This window comes from Python bivittatus, unplaced genomic scaffold, assembly GCF_059951505.1.
Source record: "Python bivittatus isolate LINGU-HERP-01145 unplaced genomic scaffold, Pbiv_v1 ctg000700_np1212, whole genome shotgun sequence".
In the NCBI taxonomy this organism is placed as follows: domain Eukaryota; kingdom Metazoa; phylum Chordata; class Lepidosauria; order Squamata; family Pythonidae; genus Python; species Python bivittatus.
This window is the reverse complement of record NW_028277098.1, coordinates 92335395-92361540: the sequence shown is the minus strand read 5'-3', so window position 1 is coordinate 92361540 and position 26146 is coordinate 92335395. Positions and strand designations below refer to the sequence as shown.

Below are 26146 nucleotides of genomic sequence, written 5' to 3'. Positions count from 1 at the left end.
GGCCAGGTTTTTTTTTAATGAACCACAGTTCTGAGTTTACACAGTTAAGCCAAAACCACACATGTCACAGCAGGGAATCTGTTAACTTAAGTGGCCCTGGGAAGGCACATATTATACACAGTTCGTTTATGTAAGCACTTCCCAACACTCTTCCTTGTGACCAGCCGTCTGGTGGACCCTTTGTGCTGGCCCTGACGAGGTCATCAACCTGCGCAAGCTACCTTGAGTTTCTCCATGATGTAGACTGACAGTACTTGCTTTGGATATCGGGACAGTTCCTTACCTCACTGTCAGCCCTATCAGGTAGACCAAACTTGGAAACCGAAGATACGCAAACTAATACTACTTTTATTTTAAGGTTATAGTAACAGAATCTTGCAAGTCTGAATGCACTTTCCCCCTCCCTCCCTTTCCTTCATGAGAATTAGGGAGGGTCATCTCTGAGATGCTTTCTCAAGTTAACATTTCTGCCCAGGACTTAAATCTCTGTTGTCTTGATTGTCAGGCTCTTCCTCTTGTTCCTCAAGGTTATTTGTTCTACCCATTACATCTACATGTCTTATATGAATAAATTCTGTTAATTTGAAGTAACCATGATTGTAAACAAATTATGGTCCATTAAAATAGAGCATTCTTTCTTTCTGCTGGCTTAACACACTCCACCAGCATGTTATCTTAGAGTATCAGTATCAATGTCTCTATTTTTTTCTCATTGAAACTATACCCTAAATGCTCAGCTGAAGTCATGCATGCTTAATGTGGGCCAGCTGAGCCGCCAAGCTGTGCCCAAAACAGCTTTTCGGGATTCATCCAGAATTATAAAGCTTTATGTTGAAAATGGGAAGCGAGGGGATTGGAAAAGACATTATGGTAGAATCAATCATCATTTGAAAAATTCAGAAAATTTATTTTGCCACAGCAAAGACTGTTTCACATAGTCTTTCAGAATCTGGAGAAAAGGGCATTAAAAAACATGAGGCTTACTTATTGTAAAAGAATGTGGATGATTGAGGACATAAATGCTGTTTCCAAAATGTGGCATGCGAAATCAGTATACTCACCACTTCAAATGCCTTCTCAGAGCAAACTGGTTTAGTTCCCCAATAATACTGGAAAGAACTACAGTTTTAGCACACATTCCCAGTGCCAATCATTGACGACATTGATAACTGAGTTTGGAGTTAACTCAAATGCCAAGCCTTGGCTCTCAATAAACTGCAGAGAAGGTGGGGACTCTCAGCATGTACGGAGAAGCTGTGCCCTGACTACTAAGTGAATGGTACAGCTGGGAGGAGCCGAGTCTGAGCTTTCTTTGCAGTCTCACGTATTCTTCCCCAGCTTGGTGTCATTAAGATGTCCTAGGCTTCAGTGCTGGCTGGGGAATTCTGGGAGTTGAAGTCCACACATCTTCTCCACTTGATCTTAGTCTGCCAGTCACCGAAGCATTTCCTAATGATTCCCCACCTTGGGGAGATGAGAAGAATATAGGCCTGCTGGCGTTATTTCTCCATTGTGGCACTGATATTCTTCTCCCTCAAATGCATGCAGATCCCATCTTATTTAGCATTAGGAAATAGTTAAAAATTGAGTTGCTCAAGCAAGTTATTTATCGTTGGTGGGTTTTGTTGCTGTTTTTTTCCTGTCTTTTCATTTTATATTTATTGATATATGTTGTGGTTACCCGTTTTTATGTAACTGCTTATTTTTGATTACTGTACCATGGATTTGCTATTGCTAATATTTGATTGTTACACACTGAGAGTGGATGGATTGCAGCAGGCTAAAACTGAATATGTAGAAAAGTCAATGAATAAATATTTCGCCAAATCTCAGGCTGTTATATTCAGTAAGGCTGATGAGATGCAACAATTGTCATATTTGTTATAAGATGGCTTCCTGGATTCCTCACCCCATTGTGCTAACCGACCTGGCAGGGGGAAAATGCCAGATCTGCTGCTTACATAATACATAAAATACACTCTTGCTATTCTCAGGGATAGAAAGAATGAATGAAGTATGTTTTATGTGGGGTGGGAAGGGAAGCAATCCAGGAATCCTTGCCATTTTCTGCGCAGCACCCTAATTTGATGGGAAACCAATGGCTTTTTCATTAGTTTTTCTTGTGGAAATGTTCACAAATCAGACTTTTCAGCAGTTCTTGCTTCAGTTGGTTTGTGGGAAAAGCAGTAGCCTCTCCTTTAGCTGGATGGTTCATTTGCATTCCAATGCAAACCGTAACAATGATCTGGCATTCCCATAAATAGCGGGAAAGGAAGACTGTATTTAAGCCTATGGGATGAGAAGGCTTAATGTTACCTTGTTGGTTTTTTTTGTTTTAAATTTTAAACACATTTGTATAAGCGGCACTAATGACACAACGTATGCTTTAAAATTCAAGTGATGGGTCCTGAGATTGTGGCTAGGTGGTTTAAACTGAATCTGTGAACAGAAGTGCTCTTTGGGGAAGAAGACTGAAGGATGAAATCTTACTGTTTTTAATACTTGAAAGGCTGTCACATGAACAAAGTCTATGACCTATTCTCTTTGGACGTAGAATAATGGTTTTAAAGTAGAGGACGGCTGATTCTAGTGGCATGCTAGGACAAACTTCCTAAGTGTAAGAGCAGTTCAACAGTGGAACCAACGACCCAGAGAGGTGGTGTATTCCCTTTCATTGGATGGGTTCAAGTGGAGGCTCGAGAGGCGTCTGCTGGCAAAGCTTTAATGTGGATTCCTGCATAACCTGAATTGGTGGGTTGGTTCAGAGTGTAGCGGGTCATGTGCTGACTGCCGTTTGCCATCAGTGCTGGTGGTGCTGCACTGGTTGCCAGTGGGCTTCTGAGTGCCACTTAAAGTGTTGCTACTGATCTATAAAGCCCTACCTGGCTTGCCACCTAGTTATCTGCAAGACCACTGTCTCCCATTGGAATTGGCCCGGCCAGTTTCATCTACCTGGGAGAACCTATCACTGGTGCCCCACTTTAGGGAGGTGACAGGCTAAGGCTCAGTAGCAATGCTTTTTAGCTACACCAGTTCTGTGGAGCCCTTGGGGTTCTCTGAGCTTGGTGGTTTTCTTGCAAATGTTTTGTTACCCAGCTAGGTAACATCTTCAGTGCTGGCTGGGGAATTCTGGGAGTTGAAGTCCACACATCTTCAAGCTGCTAAGGTTGAGAAACAATGGTTTAGAGAGACTGTTACTTATAGCAGTGGTTCTTTATTTGTCTCGAATAATGTTATTACCCCTACAAAAACCCAGAGTCTTTTGTTTTACAGAAGTGTCTCAGCAGCAACATTCCCAAACTGGATCCAAACATGACTCACAAACAAGCAGTTACAAATTGCTCCATCACCCCCAGGATATGCCCAAATTACCCCCTGTTTAACAGCCATTGGCTTGCAGGTTAGGGTTAGGTTTAGGGTTGCACCGTCTTTTGATGGGGAAGAAACTAAGATCAGTAGAGTGGGTGCATGCTAAGATCTCAGTTTCAGTGTTAGGACTTTCTAGGTAGGCCTGAGAAAGACTTTTGACTAAATTCCAGAGAACTACTTCCAAATAGTGTGGACAGTATAAAGATACCTGGCCCAAGGCCTGATTTGTTAAACAGTAGGCATCTGTGTGTTCTACCTGGCATGGAGTATCAAGTAATAGAAGACAATTCATTCTAAACATTTATAATTTGTATAAGGGCAAGTAAACTTGAAGTTAATCAGGCTGCCTGTAGAAGGACAAACATCCAAATCCCTACACTCCAACAGACTATTGTATTTCTAGCAGAAATTGTAGCTTGGACATTGAGTTGATTCAGCCTCTGTTTTATCAGTAGAAAGTTCCTACTTCTGATTTTAGCATTATCTGGTAGACCTGGACAATCTCCTGCCTACCTTAGAGGGTGAGAAGGATCAGTGGCCTGATGGTATACTAAGTAGCTTTATATGTGCTCATGGGGAATTCTGGTGTGGTTATTTTCAGTACCCTTCTCCCTTAATATAGACATATTTTTCATTTACTGAATGATGTCCCCATTCCATCAAAAACAGACCACCTGGAAAAATTAGTGCAAAATCTAGATGAGAGGCTGCAGTTGTGATGAAGAAGTCCTAAACTTTGGTATAATTTCAGGGAGCACAGCTTCTGTTATTAGATTATGTTCAAGGCAGATTGAACGTCAATTTGAAGTTCAATTGAAACGTCTGTCAATGGCATTTGAGGGATCTGGAATCCATCAATAGTGGCCACCACTGGCAGGCAAAAGAGTAGACTGAAATTTCAGACAATCTAAAAACCACACCCTAACAAACAGTTCCCCCCAGAATCTGCCTCTTGAAACAACATCAGTTCTGTGCTTTGACTGAATAAGCATTTCTCCTTGTAGCCTGTTGTTGAGTCAAAGTGAAACATGTCCCCTCTCTCATTTATTTTGGTTTATGTCACTGGTGCTGTGGCATGTATCACTTTAATAGCTTTCTAAGCTTAGGTTTTTCCTTAACAACCTCTAATGTGCTTTGCGCGTAGTGCATATTCTGAATGGAAAAACTCTCTTTCACTCTTCCTTTGCTGTGTTATCGGTAAACATGAGAAACTCTTAAAGTATTGTAAATTGCAAATTCTTGAGAGGATATTTCAGATTGTAGTTACTTTATAGGTAGTCCTCACTTACCAACTGCCTTGTTTAGCATCCGTTCAAAGTTACAATGGTGTAAAAAAAAAAAACAGCTTTGTGACTAATCCTTGCATTTATGGCCGTCACAGTGTCCTGTGGTCATGTGATCACCATTTGGGTGCTTTGCAACTGGCACACATTTACAACCATCACAGCATTCCGGTTACGTGATTGCCATTTGCAAGAGAGTTGCCAGTCACAATTGTGGTCACTAAGTGAGGACTACCTGTAACTCAAGTTTCTAACTTTTTTTTAAACACAAGTGCATGAAAAGGGCCAGTTCGATCTACCTGGGGGAAACTATCACTGGTGCCCCAGCTTAGGAAGGTGAAGGGGCCAAGGTGAGAAGTAATTTTACAACCCTTTTCATTTTGTTATCATCTGCTGAATGTCCAATTAGTCTATTTAAATTTAAATGTACTTATTACAAGATTTGACACCTTGCTGACTTTGAAGGACTGAAGACCCTGACTAGGTTCGAACAACACACTAAGCTGAAACCAAACTAACCATTTAATGCCATAGCATGTAATATGAAGTAATCTGTATAGGAATTTCAAATTTAATAAAGCAAAGCTTTCATATTTTATGAAATGTGTGTGTGTGGGGGTAATTGCTTCCATTCTCCTTTAGAACATGAAAACTAAAACTAGTTAAAAAAAAAAAAATACCCTTAAATTTTAATCTTCTTTATTAAAACTTGTGCTCCTTAGCTTGCCCTGGTGATACAGTGATTAAAGAGAAGCAAATTGCACCTCACTAAGTACCTTGGAGCCAGTCATTGTTTTTCAACCCAACGTGCCTCACAGGATTGTTACTGCAGGAAGAAAAACTGAAGGAGGGAATGTTATGTATATGGATTTGAGCCCCTGGAAGAAAGGCAGGATAGACAGTAAATCCAGCAAACAGATATTGGCCCCTCATTGTAAAATCAGCTAAGCGTTAGTTGATCAAAATTCAGAATAATGAAAAACTGATGTACTCTTCTCCATCATTTTGCTTGTGTGTTTTTCATTTTGAACTTGTTGGAAGCATTGTTTGCCATTTTATCGAGGCTGGCCTGAAAAATGATTTAGGCAACTTTATTGGTTCCACTTAGCATCGTTTGATCTGTTCAAGCATGTCATAGTCCATTTTGTGGGATTTTTTTTTTTTTTTTGCAACAGAACATGGTAAAAACCAGTTTTCCGGGTATGCCTATACTGAATTGTTGTGATGATCTGTGTTGGCCACTATTCTGGGGGAAGTGCTCCAGCTCCATTGTCCACTCACATGACAATCTCCACATCAAAAGGAGCAGAGCAGCCTCTCCAATGACCTTCTGCCAGCTAAAAACACTTGAGAGGCTCTGTCTGGCGTCCCTTTCCTTTAGAGCAGTGCTTCTTAAACATTTTTCTCTCAGGACCCCTTCCCACTTTTAAAAATGATGGAGGACTCCAAAAAAGCTTTTGTTTATATGGGTTATATTTATTGCTGTTTACTGTATTAAAAATTAAAATAGACACATTCGCTGCAGCTAACATTTCTCATGATTGTTTGATGGGATTTTAATATTGTATTATTTTTCACCATAGGCTGGCAATTCATTTTGATTTTATGGACCCCTGAGAGGGTTTTGGGGGACCCCGAGGGGTCCTAGGACCACACTTTAAGAAAAACTGCTCTAATGTAGCCCAACAAAAATGCTTGCAAACCTATGGAGGCCCAATCAGGGTCAGTGCCACCACACTGATGGCATTCGGGGAGGCTTGTCTGTACCCACCCTTTGCTAACCCATGTTTTGCCTCTCCATAGGATTGTGTTGGGGGTAGCAAAAAGCAAAGTGGAAAGAGAGAGTCCTTAGAATGACCTTGTTTTTGTAGGGTGGTTCTAGGGCAGTGTTTCCCAATTTGGCAACTTTAAGACGTGTGGACTTCAACTGCCAGAATTCCCCAGAATTCTGGGAGTTGAAGTCCACGCATCTTAAAGTTGTCATGGTTGAGAAACACCGCTCTAGGGTTTCATCTCTATGCTGACAGTGGGAAGATAAGCTTAACCTTTGCTGCTGGCTCATGGCCATGAAGTTAGCTTAATCCAAACAATCCTGAGGCTGTTAAGGCTAAAACAAATTTCCTCTAGCCCTACCATGAGTGAATTTAGCGATTTGCATGACAGGTTCTCCTCCTGACCTAGCTAAGGATGCCCTATGAAGAGAGTCACTGCGTTGTTCCCTTGAACATTTTATGCTGTGGTTCATTTTCCAAATCATACTACTAAGTCAGAATTCTCTTGCAATCTTTCCCTGAGTTTTGGCAGGGTGAATGAATATGATATTCCTTTTCTTATTCAGAGAGCATCTTGCCTTTTGTAATTCTATCCTGCTGGAACAGTTTCTTTCTGCCATATTAAAAAAACAAACACACCATTATTTCATGATTGTAGCCTTTGAATATTTATCAGTTTCCATTCCATGTGCTAGTCAGACAGTTCATATTGAGTTCTTTTCATTTTAGCTAATACCAAAAACATTCCCCACCATCTAATAAATCCTTTTGCTGCGCCTTAGTTTTTGCTGTCAGTTTTCTGTCGGTCAGACTAAACCTCTTATTTATTTTACTATTCTGTGGTAGGTGTTCCTTTTACAGGCTTAATTATTTACACACAGGAAACATTTTTGGAAATCTGATTAATAGTTGTACTTTTCAAAATGCTCCAGAGAAGGAAGGGAAAAAGTGTGCATATACGTATTTTATCCTTATAATCAAGAGACCATAACCACCACTAATAAAGAGGTTCCATCGCTGTATATGCCAGGATGACATATTTACCTCCAGAATAAGCAGTCTTGCTTCCTTTTGATGCTATCTGTTCTGCAAGGGAGTGGAGGTCTGGGAACATCATTTAGCAGAAAGGATACTTAACCAGTTTGGTTTCAGCTTCCACATTTGAAATCATGTTCGGTAATTTGGCCTCCCCTCAGCTGGCAATATTGAGGTATGTTGGGACTTGAGCTCCCATTTCTTGCTTCCTATTGGTGATTTCCCTGGTCTGCAGATTCAGAAGGCATCATGGTCTGATTTCACCCGGGGTCCATGGGACCAAGGATCACTGGATGCCATGCTCCTTGCTTTCCAGGAAGAACATCATGGCAAGGGGAGACCAGCTGCATTGGCCCCGAATGCAGCAGCTATAAGGACCTCTCTCTGTCCTCTCTGCTGGATGATACCCTCAGCTTCTAAGATAGTTATTATGAATAGCGCACTTTGATTTCATCTGTATGTCAGAGGAGTAGAGCCATCAGTTGCTGGTGAAGCAACAACACGAGCAGGATAAGATCATCCTAGACGATATAGAAATAGCAGTATTTTGTTCCCTAATTTTGTTTCCTGGACTTGAAGAACTTCTCCCCCTCCATTACCCATTCATTGTGAGTTCTGCATTTTTTTATGTTTGTCTTTCTGTCTATCTCTCAAATGATGGGAGTTGCTTTGGGAAACAGTTATTTGAAAATGTGATTAAAATGCAGAAAGCAAACAAATGGTCCAAATTTCCAGCCGGCCTTTGGTCTGTAGAGTATCAGTATCTCTGACTAGAGAGCTGTTTCCACACAATGTGGGGATGTAATGGTATGTGGGAATGACATTGGGAGATAGGAGAACCCCCAGACCAGACAACTGTCATGCCAAAGGTATCTCAGCCCACAGAAACAGAGGCAGCGTGGGAAGCGTTTCAGAAGAGACCCTCCCTAGTTTTCTGGATAGTAAAATGAAAGGAGGGGAGAAATATTTTCTGTTAATGTACCTTGCAATAAGGATAGAACTAGTATTCATTGTTGTGCTTCTTGTCTGGACTATCTCAAAGGGCTAACAGGTCTTTTCAAGTAGTAAAAAGGGCCTTGCCCACACTGTGCATACCAAAAGTACACATATCAAAGTGTACACCTTGTAGCAGCAAGGTGACTTTTCGGTTGATGATGTAATAATATATAGAAAAAAATGGTCACCACCCAAAATGTTCATATATATTTATGAGAAGGACATAGGGTTCCATGTACTGATCCCTTCACCTATGGTCTACTGGTGTTGAGTGAGAACATCACTACTCATGTTTGGTTGAATGCAAGTAGAATCTTCTCTAAAACTCGAAATTGAAGAGATGCGCTGTAGCCACGTTCAGACAGGAAGACTGGAATTGGTAGGGTGGCTTATGTTCCTTGCACAATTAATTGTATTTAAAAAAATGCCTAACTAGGATTACTTTGTTCTTCAGCTATTTTAAGAGCCACTGCTCTAATCCAAATTCAACAGCAAGACCAATGCAATGTCCCCATATGACGTGGTTCTCCTTCACTGGGGTTTTTAAATCCATCCTTATGACACCCAATTAACGCTTATCTTGATGGTGTGTTCTTACGTAGGTCCAATATGTAAACACTTTTTTAAAAAGCGAGTGTGCTTTCTCTTTTCATCACTCCAGAGGTCCGGCTAACTTCACCACACTTTCCTGCTGTGGGACAACCAACTCAGGCATCCTGCAGTGTGTGGGCTGGAAAAAGCACCAAACTTTTAGCTAAATAAATAAGGCTAGTCAGAAGTCAGAGTGCTTGTACTTAACTACTCCCCACATATCCTAGTGGTACTCTAGTTGGTATAGTAGGTTTGCTGAGGGTCTAATGACCTGTTGCACATAAATGTACTCGGAGACCCTTAGCTGATCGTTGTTTCCACTTCTGGAGAGGCTATTTAAGAATAGGGAACTTAGAGTGAAGAGGCTGTAGTGTAATCTTTTTTCCTGCCTGAGGCTTCTCCATTTCAAATTCAAGATCTCTCCAGGAGACCAAACTGTGTTTGTGTTAAAGAGTATTTCTTAATAGAATTATGTACATAATATCTTCCAGTCCTGCAAAAGATGGTTCACAACACTAAAGCCCCATCATGGTGTACTTAAAAAAAAATAAATTACCCCTTTGCAAACACAAGAAGGAAATTAAAAGCCCACAAAGTCCACAAGTAGTTGAAATATAAATCTGGTGAAACATAAATTTCTGTTAAACATCTGGTGAAACATAAATTTCTTAACTATCTCTTTAAAGAAATCAGGGAAGAGGTTACCTAAATCAGCGGATCACTGTGGGTGAAAGCTTGATCATTAGGGTGCAGTTCCCAAATAGGTCCTGACGTTATAAAATCTTATATAATGGCTAGCTAGTAATGAAACACAAGGCTCCCTCAAATTGATGGGAGTAGGTGGTTCTTCATATAGCACGCTCTCGCGTTATTTATAAATAGCAACCTGCTGTTTTAATTAGGAGCATATATTAAGAGTGAACTCTTGGAGATTGACCAGGATCGGTAAGATTTAAAAAGCAAGAATCTCAAAGTATTCCGGTCACCATCTGTGCCTGCTGTTGTTTCCAAATATTATTTAAAGGAAGCGTCCCGGGGAAAACAGTGCATTAAGCCAGTTTAGGCATATGCAATATTTAGTTCTTTTCCAGGATGTTGAGTGTAACGGCCTGATTTATAGCTTTTAGCTATATACTTTCAACAACAATTGATAGTAGATGGATGATATTCGTGATGTGTATATTCTTTTTCACTATTCCTCATCATATCTTTTTCCACTTTCTTTTTACCCTCTTGTACTCCAGCATAAGGTCCACTTACAGTCTCTGCCAAGTCTGGCTGTTTTGTATTAGCGTAAGAGCTCAGTGTTTTTAAAGCACTTATTTCTTCATTTAAAATCTCATTTTGTAAACATAGGTTTTGCTCCATTGCTTTCCTAAGCAGTGCATTTTATTGAAACCTTATGGACTAGACTCCTGATCTCCCCTGCCGTGCTGTTTTTGTTCCTGTTCTGCGAGCTTAAGAAGCTACCTAAAATTCTACAGTTAGAGATAGGAAATGAATATTGTTTTCAACAAGGAGAATGAGTAAGAATTGAGTTGAGTTTGAGTTTAGTCTTACCACTTAAAGAACTGTAACGTTGGAGGCATTGTTAGGAAGCTGTTTTATTTCAGCTGTCTTTATTTCTCATTACTCTCCACTTTAGTGTTCAACTTAATTTTTAAATTGCCCTGATATAAGCTCTGTGTCACTCATTTTCAACAACTTTATTTTGGAGGTGCCCTCGTGTGGTGGAAATAGGAAGTCTGTGTGGGTTTCTAGCTATAATTGCAATAGAGCCGTATTTCTTAAACTTTTTTCTCTCAGGACCCTTCCCACTTTTAAAAATTATGGGAGACCCCAAAAGAGCTTTTGTTTATATGGGTTATATTTATCAATATTTACTGTATTAAAAACGGTTTGATGGGATTTTAATACTGCAATATTTTTCAATATCGGCTGGCAAATAATTTTGATTTTGCAGACCCCTGAGAGGCCTTGCAAGACCCCCAGAGGTCCTAGGACCACACTTTAGGAAACACTGCAATACAGTATTTTGAAGGGCTTCATATCGAACTACACTATTTTCCCAGTACAGATCTTTGACTAAAAGTTTGTTCAGAAACTTTTGACTTTTTCCAAGTATTCAGTAAAAGCAGCATTTCTCTAGCCTGCATTTCCTCAACGCAGGGGCAAGGCGACTGAAGCTCTGGCAAAATGAAAGTGGCCAGAAAGCCTCAGCCCAGGCTGTGTACACACTCAGAGGTCTCCCCTACAGAACAAAGGAAAGAGTTGGGAATCAATACAAAAGAGAAATCTTAAAAATTTAAGTTGGTAGAGCAGCCGCAGCTTAGAAATGAATCTTGGCTACAGCCTCAGCTCCTGTTATCTTTACCGTTTATTAAATTTGGGGAAGGAAAGGAGGAGAGAAAGTGATAATGAGAGCTGCTGCTGTGGTTCTGCACCATTATAAACCAAGTTGAGATTCTGAGTTGGCTTGAGCTTGGAGCTTAGCAGCAGAGCAGGTTTTGAACGCAGAGAGATTTGTTCCAACCTTCCCATTTCCAAAATTCTTCTCCACCCCTCTTTCCTATCACTGTGTGAAATCTAGGTCGCAAAATGAAGTTAGAGGGAAAACCATGATAAACATAATCTTTCTCCTATGGGAAGCCAGGCAGCCAGTCTGCAAGAGTCAGTATTTAATCTAGCTCAGTGACTTTAAACTGATGCCAGAGCACAATCGAAGCCCTCCAGATACCTCAGGAACATGTTTTCCAGAATTCCTAGGCAACAAGAGAACTGGCTGGGAATTGCATCAGGAAAGACTGGGCTAGCTTTCCACAGTTTTCTTCTTAGATTGTTTCCTTCTGTACTTGTTAACTCTTTTATCAGTTACAGTCCCTTACATTTTCACCTCTCTCCTGCTTTCTCAGAACCCTTCTTGGCTTTCTTTGCGGTGTTACTTTGCCCCTAAACTCTCTGCTTCCTAAATTTCCCAGTCTTCTTTGTAGTCCTCAGTCCCACAAAACTATTCCGACCACTAAGGGCTGTCTAAAGTTTTAGTCCCAGCCAAACTGACACTCCCTTCTCTCTTTCCTAAAGAAATTGGTTTTCATACATTCTCGGAGCTTTGTTGTAGCAATTGGAAAGTTTAGGAACATCTCTCCTACCTCATCCCATCTGTGCTGCTTATTTCACTCTCACAGCCTGTTCCGCAGACATAAAAGCATCTTAATGGCTGTGCTTTTCTTTTTTCTTTTTCCCCCTTATCTCTAATTCCGATAAAAAGGCTTTTTTTAAAAATAATGTGTTGGACTCCCTGATCATCTTTTCAAAGCAGCTGGGATATAAAACAACGCTGGCTTGATGCATTTGCCAACAAGACATAGTAAGGATTCAATCAAAGTGCAAGAGCACATACTGGTTGAAATATGTTAGTGTACATATAGTTGGGCCCTAAGCCATCATCAGTAGACAACTGAAATAGCCACATGGATTGAAATATTTACTGATGTAAACAATGATTCTAGTCCATTAATACTGCATTTTCAAATGTTGTTAACCAAGATGACGTGGCTTTCCTCTACAACTCTAAGAATTCCCAATCACATCAAGGGCTATTCTGGCTGAGATTTTTCTGAGAGTTGTTATCCCAAAACATCTGCAGAGCACCTGGTTGTAGAATCCTGGCTTAGATCTATATTCAGGAATGGGATCAGCACCCAGCACCTTTGAACAGCTGCTAGACAATATGCCTCTAGAGGGGCCCTGAAGATCTGGGGCCACTCATTAGAAGAATGAAGGTTGGCAGGCTCTCTGTTCCTAGGTAGTGCCTTGCATTTTTTTCTGACATTACCTGATGCCTTGCTCAAGAATGCATTTTGCCCGGGAACAAACAGCAAAGCCAGAGGCTTGAGAGAAGACAAAGATCGCAGAGCCTCTTTGTTGATACTTCTCATCCATTGATCAGTCTCAAAAGATGCAGACTCCCTACACTGAGTTGCTTAAAGGGAGTTCTTCCCACTAAAGTGCTGATGCAGGTGAAGTCAACTGCCAGTCCACTAATCTGTTGATTGGTCAGTCAATAGCCTTGAGAGAGAAAATAATACAATGGTGAAGCATGTCCAACTGCAACTCGGAATGGCACTGTTTGGTTGAGACCAATGATACCTATTTGTCATTTGTAGCGTAGCTTTCGTGAAGCAGTCAAGAAGCCAAGATTTCCTTTCAATAATTTCCTCTCCAGATGAAATGATTAATTCCGTTGCTTCAGCCAATCCTGAGACTGAGCCTAGAAGCTTTAAATCTTAGTTGATTTATTTTCATCTCAGCTGCACTGCAGTTGAAACTGCTCTAAAGCTCAGGTGGTTTTCCCTTAGATGCTGTGGCATCTTTCCCGAGGGAATTCTCATCCTCACCTCACCTCATCCTATTGACTCCTGAGCTTCAAGTCTTCTAAGGGAAATGCTAACTTGAAAGCTTTGCATCTCCCCCTCAGTAGTCCAGACAAGGGAGCGGGGGTGAAGTCCACAAGAATTTTGTCAATTTCCTTCTTTGCTTCAGCACCCCGTGAGCCCATGTGTAAAGTCCCAGCCTACTCGCTTTCCTTGTTTTCATTTTGTGTAGGGTAGGGTGAGAGGACTTTCGTTGCTCCAGGACCTGCAGCAGCCCAGTGCAAGACAATGCTTTCCACACTTTGTTCTTGGCATTTCTCATCAGCAGAAATGAAGACAATCACAGATTACCTTCCAGCTACTTCTGAAGATTTGGGGATTGAAAATGGTGGCAGGGTAAAGTGCTCATATGCACTTCTTTCCTTGAAACCTATATTTCTCCTCTAGTTTGGCTACTTAAAAAAAACAAAAAAACCTGGACATCCTCTTTGCTCTAAGATAAATCGGGGGTTAATTTTATCTCCTAGACCATTCTTTGTCATTCTTTCCTAGCACTATTGAGGATAGAATGGTTTACCCCTTTTTTCAGTTTCAAAGTTCCTTGTTTCTTTCTTTGAACATTTAGTTACTTGCTGGTGGAAAGTGGTCTGCTTGCCTCAGATGTTCAGAGAGCAGTCTTTACTCTTTAGAAAGGGCCCTGTTGATTCTAAATCTTGGTTCCATATGTGTTGTGGTTTGTGCTGCCAGGGTTTTTACAAACTTACTGGTGCCTGGTAGGAGCCATGTATAAATTACCAGATTTGATGACAACAATTCAGATGATCAAACAGGGATTATGGACTGCTTGGGAGCTATTACGTAAAATATTGAGCCAAACACAATAATGTAGGCCCCTTTAAATTTATTTTAGCTTCTTTCATATCTATTTTTATTTGAGATGTGTATTTGTCTTGTTTAAATTTCCAGCTAAAAGCTGGGAGATTTAGGGGATAGATTGTGCTTAACAGTCTTCCTATAATTATCCATGACTATTCTGGAATTTGAACTATTTGATGTTTGCTTTATTCTGGAGCTGCTAATTATAATCAGTGATGCTCTTCTCTTTTCATCTCTAATTCATTTTTGGAAAACATGTACCATGGAGGTTTTTGTGGACTTCCACGGGGATCTTGGCAATGCATCTTTGACTAATAGATGTAAAAGAGACTCTAAATAGCAAGACACTTACTTGGGTGACTACAGTGAGATCTTAGTGCCAGCTGTTGTGGATGTGTTATCTTCCCTGCTGAAAGACCAGCTGTGCAGCTTTTGTGCTGTCTTAGATTTCATACTCCTCCTAGAAGGCCAGAGGATGGTATTGTCCGGGAGTGTCTTTATTCAGCTTCACCTGGTGAACTGGTTGCTACTAACATTAGAGAAGAAGAAAACATCTGGCCACATTGGTTTGTCCTTAATCATTTTTCATCCTGATTGCAGGAACACACTCTATACAGAGTGTTTTTGAAAAATGTATTGAAACTCCATTTCCAATCAAATGTGGCAGCTATATTTTGTCAATTGCCTGCTTGGTAGAACACATTATCCTGGCCGTGATACTGCTTTCCATTTGTTTCTGGGCCTATCTCAAATTACTGGCTTCGACCAACGAATCCCTGAATGATATCAGAAAAAACACCCCTTCCCTATGAAACTTCCCACAAGTTACCATCCTCATTGGGACCCTTTTATATTTCTCATTCTCTGGAGAAGCCATGTTGGTAAATGTTTTAGATAGGCAGCCCATCCTTTATGGAAATCCCTGCTGAGGCTAGTGGCATCATCATTCATTCTGTAAACCATTCAATGGCAGCAGAAGCAGGTATTGCCTACATTTCTTAAATGGTGAAACCAGTGTTTGAAGTGAAACTGCTGCAGCGTACCTAAGTTGTGCTCATTTTCTTTCTAATCCTTATTCTTTTTTTCCCCCTTTGAACTGCTGTATGTCCCTGATAATTTCACTTGCCCCTTCCAACACCTTTTCCTTACTCTGTAACATCCTTGGAACTTCAAATGAAAAGAGGTAAGTTTTTCTGGAGTGAATCAAGTTGCACCAGTCCCCCGTTGCATTTATTTGACATTGGGATCAACACTGTGATCCTTTGGTCTGAGTCTTCAGTAGGGAATATATGGCAGAGAGAAATGTAAGCGGGGAGTGACTTCCATAATCCATTCGTTAATATTTGCTTTGATAGATGGGAGAATTGAAAGTGGCAAGAATGACTTGCACTTTTTGGCACCGTCTACCTTGCAAGACTTATTTATTTATTTATTTATTTGTTTGTTTATCAAATTTATAAGACTGCCCATCTATACAACAAAACTGTGGGCGGCAAACATGACCATATAAAACATTCAACAAAATGACAGCGACAAAACCTGGGTCAAGGCCCTTCCATTAAAAACACAATATCTACAACATACATCCACACCAGGGCTCCCAAACCAACTGCCTGGCCCCCAGCACCTGGGAGAAGAACCAGATCTTCACAACCTTCTGAAAGGCCAGTAAGATTGGGGTTGTCTGTATCTTATGACCCAACAGTGATGACCATTTCAACCTGTATTCCTGTATTGATTCTCTCATATGGGCTTTTTTTAAAGGGAGCAAGTTAGCTCCACCTCTAATAAGATATCTAGGCTGGAATTCTGCAAAATATTAAGAAAGTAAGACTGATGAAGGGGTTAGGAGGTTGGGGTTGGATCTTCTGCTGTACTGAGGTATGATTATTAGAACTGTCACTTAAAGAATGGTAATAGGACACCAAGGTCCAGTTTAAATTCTGCAGAGATGAGGGGCTGGAGAGAGATTTTGGAGGCGTGGGTAGAAGGACACATCTGAGAGAAGTTCAGAGTTCTAGTCCGAAGAAATCCTCCAACCATCAGAGTAACAGATTTTACTGTTACTTAGTACAATATGAGTTACTAGGAATCATCTTGCTATGAGAGTTAAGATGCTAAAGAAGTTAACCTAAATTGCAATCTTAAAGAGACCTGTTTAAAAATTTAAATCATAATCTCAGAGACCTGTTTAAAAGTTACATAATAAAACTTAAATTGATTCCTTGTTCATCAGATATATTAAAAAGTGTGTTATCCCATATTTTCCCCATGTTACAAGTGATGTTATCTGATGCATGTAAATAAAGAGGGGACAAATGAACTTCCAAATCAAGAAAGGAAGTGATGGTGGTGGCAGGAAAACCAATAGATCTCTTAGAAATTGCCCTGAATTCTTGGGATTTTACTTTGAATCTGAAGAACCCAAGAAAGAAGGGAATTTAATCAAGGACAGCCACAACAGAATGTGCCACACCAAGTCAACTTTTTAGTGGTATTAAAATTCCACTTAAAGGCTTGATTTGGCTGCATGACCTGCTCAAGCCAGGAGCATCCGCTGCTATGGGAAATGAGGTAAGTGACAAAATTACAGCATTGTCCTTGTAAAAACACAACAGGAAAATTTTAAGGTTCCTATGTTGCAATTTCTCTACTTCAGCTGCTGTTCCTGAACAGTAAATTGCTGAACAAATAGAGCTAAGGAAATATAGAGATGGGGTATCATTGTCCAAACCCTAATGTTGCCTATGAAACTCAGGCACCCGAGTGGCATGGAGCTGGAAAGAACCTAGTCCCTGAATTTGAGAGAGAAACACCCAATATCTTTGCAAAGTGGCTTTTTCGCACCCCTCACCCCCACAATGAGAACCACAACTACTTCAATAGAGGCGAATATGTGTAGCTCAGGGTTGAACTGTGGAGTCCTTGGGGTTCTCTGAGCTTGGTTCTTTTCTTGCAAACGTTTCATTACCCAGCCAGGTAACATCTTCAGTGTTAGAATGGAATGGGATTTTAGCACTGAAGATGTTAACTAGCCGGGTAATGAAACATTTGCAAGAAAAGAACCAAGCTCAGAGAATCCCAAGGACTCCACAAGTACTTCAGGCAAAGTGAAAAGCATTTTATTAAGAGGGGTCAAGCCTTTATATACAGAAATAAATGATGCATCAGAAAGCAACAAATCAAACAATAAAAGACATTGATTAGATGTGAGAAAAGACACCCTTAAAATATGTTGCATCTCCTCCTTTCCCACCTTGGCTTGTAACACTTGCAATACTCAAAGACTTCAGAATACAGCCCTATTGTTTAGTTTCTGAATAGGCTAGTTTTTTGCACATCAAAGGAAATGGTTTGGGCTAAAAGGAAAAACATGGTTTCTTAAACCTAAAAAAGAAGCACGGATGCCATGCTAAAATGCTAATATCACCTTTATTAAAAAGTTAATAATGAAACCTAAAATTCTAGGTAACACTAATCCATGTTTTCAATTAGAATTTACACATGCATTGAGCTTTTAAGAGCTTATTGTGTCTAGTAAAGAACTCTGTGTAATTCAGAAGCTTTATTTGGCTAATATATACATAAAAAAAAAAGGTGAAAAGTTTCACTCCCAAACCAAGGACTGAACGTTTTCAAGGACATCTCAGGGACCGTTTTAGCTGTTGGAAAACATGAAGAAAATTGGCCTCCTTCTGCTTCTTATAGCTTATAGTCATCTTTCCAAGCACAGTGCTTGTTAGATGTTATGGATAGCAGTTCCCGCTTTGGCTGTAATTAAGGCAGATGGGAGTTGTCCAGAATCAGACAAGGAAGAAGCTGGATTTATATTACCCTACAGAAGCAGTCACTAATCAGTGTTTCTCAGCCTTGGCAACTTTCAGATGTGTGGACTTCAACTCCCAGAATTGCTGGCTGGGGAATTCTGGGAGTTGAAGTCCACACATCTGAAAGTTGCCAAGGTTGAGAAGCACTAGTCACTCTTGTCGGATGAAGATTCACTGCATTTTTTGTTGCAGATCACACACAAATGTAGATAGTCGTCTGCCTCAAAAGTAATATTATGGGTTTGTCTTGTAAACCTTGCAGGATGAGAAACTATGGCCAGTTGAGATCAAAGTGGCCTTAGGGACTGAGGTCTTTTTAGGCATGTGACTCTTTTTTTTTTAATCCTGCCTTTATTATTTTTCATAAATAATTCGAGGCGGCACATGAACCTAGTACTCCTTCCTTCTCCTATGGCAACATCTCAGTGAATTATGGGATAACTTTTACTCCTGGGATTTTTTTTTTTTTTTTGATGGGTAGATGGTTAAAGGCGGGAATGAGAGTAGTAAACCTACTCAGGGGCATCCTACTCACACTGCTATCCTTATTTTTGAGAAAAATGAGCACCACCCCAAATCAATCATTTTGTCGCCAGATATTAGCAGCTCAGTCTTGGGATGCTGGAGATGTACATGTGGGCCATGGATCGCCCATCCCTACTTTAGGAACAGGCCTTGAGATTTTCCTCTCTCTCCATGGCTGTCTTTGGTTATGCCTGTGATAGTGGTTCGAAATAAATATTTTCGAGAGAGGAGCACAATCTTTCTCAACTGGTGTCCTCTAGAAGTGTTAGGACTGCAGCGGTCAAACTTTTGGTGGGTGGCAGATTGGAAAAGGCATTACTCTGGTTTTATCCAAAGAGTAGAAGTTGAGAGCCAGATCTGGTCTCTTGCTGCTTTAATTAGAACTCAACTTTTATTGTTAAAAAGTCTTGCCAGGATGTTTCTTGCTGAACACCAGAAAATTACCTCCTGTAAATAGAAGACGGTAGTTGGAAATGGAGGTCAGCATATTTAATTTGAGCCTCTCGGCTAGACCTCTAGAAATAAAATAAAAAATGAGAGATTGATTGCAGCATTGCAGACAGCTCTAGGTTTGTTTATGTCTTTTTTTCCCACTTTCCACTTGACAGTCCTTCAGCAACAGATGGTTTACGTATGAGGAGGCTTACCAAAAATACAAGTCAAATATAAAACTCAAAAGCTTGTTATTTATTGATTCATTTTGTTTTGTTTCTTTTCATTTCATCTAGCACTTCCATCCAAAGAGACGCTAGAGATTTCACAGATATTAGTATAACAAGACAATGATAAAAAATAATATGGCATTGAAGCCGCTAACCAGCTGCAGAAATCTTAGTCAAGTAATGCAGTTACATGTTCATATGAATAACAGGATGAGCTCAGAAGCAAAAATAAAATAATATGAAAGAAAATAAAAACTTGTTTTGTTTTTTGAGCAGAGACTGAAGACTGTTGATACTCTGGAACTATTATGATTAAGTTGTGACATTTTAAAAGTTATCACTGTTGCTATTTCAGTTCTCTGATAGACAAGACCCTGATTTTATCATCCTCTCCGTAATAGTAAAATGGACACCACAGTGACCTGCTATATAATTGCGGAGGAAAAGTGACATCTTGGAAACATACTTTGTAGAGCCTAAAAAAATGTATAAATGGGTGACAAGAAAGGCAATGTCTATTAACAAATGTTATCACTTCTTTTTATGAGCTGAAACACTGTTTCCTGAGAGTTCTCTACATCTGTACTCTAAAAACATATAATTTCTCTCTCTAGCCTTTGCATCTGGAAAGAGACTATGGGATGTCCCCAGATCACACGCCAAGGAGCAAAGGCCAGAAAAACTATGGTGGGAGCCACAGTGCCAGTACCAATTGCGCCACCTTCAGGACGGTGCGAGAATTTCAGCTGTTCTGCCTCCACGGTTAGAAGGTCACTGGATCTCAACAGGGTATGAAGCTTGTATCAAAATGCAAAGGTGCTGAACAGAGCAGAGTAACATGATCACTTATATCTGCGTAATACATTCAGTACGTTTGATTGTAGAGGTGGGATTTCATCAAAACGTGGATAGTATTTCTTACTTCCAGGAAGGTAGGTGTGCTCCTCTCTTGCAGTACTGTAGAACACCAAGAATCTTACGGCACTTTAAAGACCAACATATAGATGCAGTAATCAGTGTCTTTAAAGTCCTCCAGTTTGGAAGGTAAGAAAAAATATATAAAACTGCAAATTGCTTTTTTGACATTACGCCGGATCCCAAGTTTTAAAAAGTATCAGCCCAGATACTTGAGTAGATTTTTGAATTAGAAAAAATTCTAAAGTTCTAAAAGGTTTCACGGGCACCTGTTTGATTCACTTCCAGATAACGTGTGAACCTTCCTGTCTTAGTGCAGAATCATTAATACTTCTCATGAAAAAGAGGACACAGAAGCATTTACCTAAGTGCACAGCCTCCGGTTACAGTACTTCAAAGCTATTGATTATGCAGCGTTCTCCAAATTTGGGCCCTCAAAATGCAATGGACTGTGACTCCCAGAATGTCCACTCTTGCCTGACAAGACACTCATGTTTATAAAGTAGGAATTCAGAGCTCACAGATGCTTCTCTATCCCCTCCCTTCCCATTTTTAAAATGTCTTTGGTAAAATGGAAAATATTTGTCACACGGCCATCTTTCATTCCAGAGGGCCACATATATTTTCCTTAAGCCAATCCTGGAGACTTGGCAGACCAGACCTTTTGTGAGGAAAAATGGGACGATGCCAGACTTGCTAGCTCTGGAATTTCACGAGTGATGAAATTCTTGTTCCAAATAGTGGCTTCTTTTGTTCCGTAAATTGTTCCTTTGTTTCTCTTTCTGTCAGCCCAGGAGATTTGGGGAGTAGCTGCGGCCTGCACTCACAAAAACACCACAGACTTGAATAATTCACAAAATGGCTGCCTTGGTAACTGTGGCCATTCATAAAACACCCATTTACCAGAAGGTGAATGAGCTACCAAGGATGTTTTCTCCCTTTGCAGTGGATCTTTGTGGGATCAAAAAGCATTCTGGTAGATAAATATGATGGTAGAGGCTGAGGTTTATGAGGTTTTGCAGTATACATGTTTTTCTATTAATGTTTGAAATTAAAGTAAGCTTTTTTAAAAAAAGAAATCAGATGTGACACTGGGAACCCATAGGCACTGTGCTGCTGTTCTTGGAATTCAAGATGTTTTGCTAAGTTCTACTCAACCTCCTAAATTTATCCTCTTAATTCTGTTGAATTGTCTAGCAGCTTAACCACCAGCTGTTGATCTCTAACAGGTTTAATGATATGGTGTTGGTACATCCCTACATTTGGTAAGGGTTACATTTTTAACAGGAATTTCCTCCCCTTTTCTTCAGGTGTGAGGTGCGGCCAGGACCTGAATTCCTTACTCGGTCATACATGTTCTTCGCCAACCGCCTCTTCAAAGCCTACCAGTTTTACTACCGTGACCCTTCCTGCAGAGAGCCCACCTACTCTCTGGTCATCAAAGGGAAAATCAGGCTCCGGCAAGCATCCTGGATCACCCTCGGGGCTACAGAAGCAGATTATCACCTTCATAAAGTTGGCATTGTCTTCCACAGCCAGAGAGCCATGCATGATACGGTTGCCCGCATCAACCAGACTTCTTCGGGGATGCGCTGCAGTGGATTTTTGCCAGCTGGACGGACTTGGGCTCCCAGTGCCCTCTATGAGCTTCTGAGTGCTAAAGGGGAAGAGGACTGCACCCCTGGCCTTGGCTTTGCCATGCATGAGCTTAGCCTGGTACGAGTGGAAAAGTACCACCAGCCCTTGCTCCTCCAGCACAACCAAGGGAGCAGGCAGGTCGAGGAGCTGTATCTTGGGGACATTCACACTGAATGGTCGGAGAGGCTTCATTATCGGCCCACAGGATATCAGCGCCCGCTGCAGAACGCCATGGTAAGTGCCCTGCTTTCAGGGAATGTCCATTAGTCAACCGTGCCCCAAAGTGGCACATTTAAAATAAGCATGTTGTAGAGAGCCACAGAGATGGCATGGAAGGGAATATTCAGAAGCTGTTAGAGAAACCACGAGGACAGAAGCATTTCTTAAGCCTGGGAAATAAGTAGCATTAGGAAGAGACTCAGGCTGGCTCCTCCCTGGCTCACAGGGGTATAAGAGGGAAGGGAGGAAAAGCACAATTGAACTGTTACTATGGCCTGTCTCAATAAACTATTATTTCTAGTCTTCCTGTGGAGTCGGTTTCTTGATCTGGTCCACCTTGTAGGGCTCACACATATCTTGCAGCTCTTCAGGGGCTCTTAGGGGATGCATTGGGCAACTGAATCATTATTGCATGTAAGAGACTCTGTTAAAAAAAGAAACAAAAAGCATTATGAGTATGCATGTGTGAAAGAAAATAAGGAATGTTCATTTTCTAAAAAGTAGGAAGAGATCCTCTATTCCTTGCAGCCTGGAATGATATAGTTACAACAACTCAATATCACGACTATTCTGAATGGGTTCCAAAAGACAAAGGGAAGTAAATTGCAATTATGAGAGCATTTACATTTGTAAGTCAACTAACTTGGATTCCACATAGGTAATGCATTCATCTTATGAAAAACCACATTGCAAATGCAAGATAACTAAAGGGCAAAACTCATGAGAACACCAAAATCTCACACGAATCCAGGGATGAGATTGTTAAAATCCTTACAGGAGTTGACAGTTTCATGAGATTTGTGCCATTTTATTGCTAAAATTATTTCTATTTTTTGGAACGTGCATAGGGGCACTTAAAAAAAGTTGCCAACTCCTAATATAAAGGCAAAAATAGAAGGAGAAAACAAGTTGTAGGAATGGGGATTCCTGCTGTCCCAGCTCAGCAGGAAACAGCATTTTGATGTTTGAAAAGTGTTGTGTGTAAGATACAAAACGAAAGTATTTCAAAAGGCAATATTATCACCTTGGCCTTTTATAATTGGCTCCCACCAAAAGTCCATAGAAAGAATGAGGTTAGGGAAGAAGGAGTTGCAAGGAAAATGTAGTCCTTAGGAAAATGTCATTACTAGAGGAAATAAGTCTGAATGTAATTAACAGCAGGTCTGGAAACCCAACTCTTACTGCAGCTGAAATGTGATTACACAGCCAGCCTTGGTTCCTTTTTTGCTTTGTTTTTGCTCAGAAGCTTGGTTTCCTTCCCAGAATGTGTGTTTTTATCAAAATCATAACTAATCAATTTAGAAAGGTGATTGATCTTTGAGATAAGTTCATTGCACTGCAGCAGAAAAACCCTCATGAGCATTACCAGATGGGAACAGAAGGAAGGAGTAGGGAGAAAAGGAAGAAAAATGAATTTTCCACCTATTTAATACTGCAATAACTTGGGTTGTAGAATAACACACACATAAACCACCCTCCTAAACACATGTTCTGGTATTAAAGCAGAGTTATCTTGGGCCAAACCATGGAGTTAAACCAAGGACTGCTTTGTAAAATTAATTTAAAACCAGTCTAAAGTGCGCTGAAATACAAGAACTTCATTACAGCACTTTAGATCGGTGTTTCTCAACCTTGGCCACTTTAAGATATGTGGACTTCAGCTCCCAGAATTCCCCAGCCAGAGTTGAAGTCCACATATCTTAAAGTGGCCAAGGTTGGGAAACACTGCTTTAGATAATCAGCTAACAGTTCTACATTGCTTATTTTACATTGACAATATCACTGCCTTATATGCTAGCCTATGGAGAGAGTGTTGTTTAAGTGAAAGCAAGAGAATTTTGGCTGCAAACAAGGCTTTGCAAGTTTCATCTGTTCTGAAGTGATCAGTAGCCCCTAACCTAGCCTTACTCAACCTTGGCAACTTGAAGATGTGTTGACTTCAACTCCCAGAATTCTGAGAATTGAAATCCACACATCTTCAAGCTGCCAAGGTTGAGAAACACTGCCCTAACCTTAAGACGGTAAAACTCCAGCTAGGGCTTGGTAGTACTCTAGGCCATTGTTTCTTAAGTTTTTTGCTCTCTGAACCCCTTCCCACTTTTAAAAATTATGGAAGACCCCAAAAGAGCTTTTGTTTGTATGGTTACATTTATTGATGTTTACCATATTAAAAACTGAAATTGACTCATTTGTAGAATATTTATTCATTGAATCTTGTAAAACGAACACTATTAAACTCATTAGCTAATAACATAATTTTTTCATGAAAAACCTGCTTTTTGAAACAATAATGAGTAATATTGTTTTAAAATGTTTGCAAATATCTTCAATACCTGGCAAATAATTTATATTTCACGGACCCCTGAATGGGTCTAGGGGTCCTTGGACCACACCTTAAGAAACACTGCTGTAGATGGAAGCTTTTCCTTGTTAAGGTGATGTAAAGTGGAGCTGTGTCCTCATTCGTTGTAAGACTGCATCTGACATTTCCAACCTCTGCTTATACATACTTGATACATAGAGAACTCAAGGAGAGAACTGAAGGCAGGTTCTGGAGAAGGCCAAAAGCACTGAAAGGAGTTGTTGGAAAAAAAGGAGTCAGATCTGTTCAAAAAGCAGATCTCCTACTTCTTGTGCAGAAGGTCTCAGCTTCTGTTCCAGGCACCTGTAGTTTTAGGTAGTCTTAGGTAGCAGCTCTGGGAAAACATAATTTTAGGGAACCTTGCATGGATTCTGAAAGAGTTTTGCATGAGAACCTTGAAAAGAGCTGCTAAACAAAACAAATATTACGAAGCACACAAATGTATGGACTGGATTCCCCCATGGTGCTAAGATATCATGTACTTCATTTAGATTTATTTTGGGATGTTGGTGAACTTGGCCACTTAGGGTTTGTTTAACAAACAGTGGAGCATGAATCTAGTGTTGGTCTTCTCAGGAGTAGGTAGTTTCTACTGAGATACTCATAAAAGCCTAATGTTCTCATTCTACATTTTCCTAAAACTTTGTTGAAATGGAGCATTCCTACAACCTGGAGGAAAACAGTTGCCTTCCACCATACCAGTTGTTGGCAGAAATTTCTCCAGGCCACTGTTATTTCTGTCTTCCCTCCAAAAAAAAAAAATCAAAAAAAAAAATCCACACCAATACCCACCCCAAAACCAAATTGCTCCTATACAAAAATAGCTCTTTGATTTTCCCCAAATCTGTGTCTGTTTTAGCAAAAAAAAAAAAAAAAAAAAAGCCCACTTTTGGGAAATTATCTTCCATTATTAAAGTATTTCCTGCTTCAAAAAAGAACATACATTTTTCAGTAACTGCTGGGCTATTTAGTTGTTACAGACTGTGTAGCATCTATGCTCCTTGGAGTGACAGTTGCAATAAGGCGGGTTAAAAATGGTTGAATTACAGCAGACTTCAGTCAACATGTCAAATTGCCGCGGTGCTGGGCTAACTACAGTGTTACTTAAATCTCCTTCCCGTACAAACATGCCTGGCGTCTCTCAAAATCAACCGTACAGAACAGCTCAAAGCTTATAAAAACAGATACTGTTCGCCATAAATTGTTCAGTGCCCACTAAGATAATTAGGACAGGAATAACTTCTAATGCTGACCAGAAACCATTTGAGGGACTGCATACATAGTTAGTTATAATTCCCTAGTCCAGGAAGGTTAGAAAAACACCCTTCTTGTGAATTCAAACAAACAAACATTTTTAAAAGGTGGCTTCTGAACCAGCCTTCCCAGCTGGTGTTCTCTAGATGCATTTCACTACAACTCCTATCATTTACTTGGGCTGATTTGGAAATACGAGAGTTGTAATTCTGCACACAAACAGCAACGTTTCAACTGCTGGCATCATATTACTTTGCCTATTAAGACACTGATGACTGTCTTGAAGTGGTTGGTATTCAGTTGCTCTAATTTCTACTATGTTACAACCAGTGTGACTATCATTTTGTTATTTTCATTAGCTTAACAAAATCAGGATGTCAAAAGGCAGCATGTATCTCGGTTAGGAGCTTCTTCACGCAAAGTTCAGTAAACTCTGAACATTTTTTGGG

General features: G+C 40.2%; 1 protein-coding gene across 1 annotated transcript in view; it reads left to right on the top strand.

Moving 5' to 3' along the window:
• The window catches only part of APCDD1L (APC down-regulated 1 like), a 48893-nt gene that overhangs the window by 14265 nt on the left and 8482 nt on the right, over positions 1–26146 (top strand). The window contains exons 2-3 of the mRNA XM_007437770.4: positions 19924–20098; positions 21535–22096. Of these exons, the coding sequence (XP_007437832.1) occupies positions 19924–20098; positions 21535–22096 (737 nt within the window). The remainder of the gene's footprint in view (positions 1–19923; positions 20099–21534; positions 22097–26146) is intronic.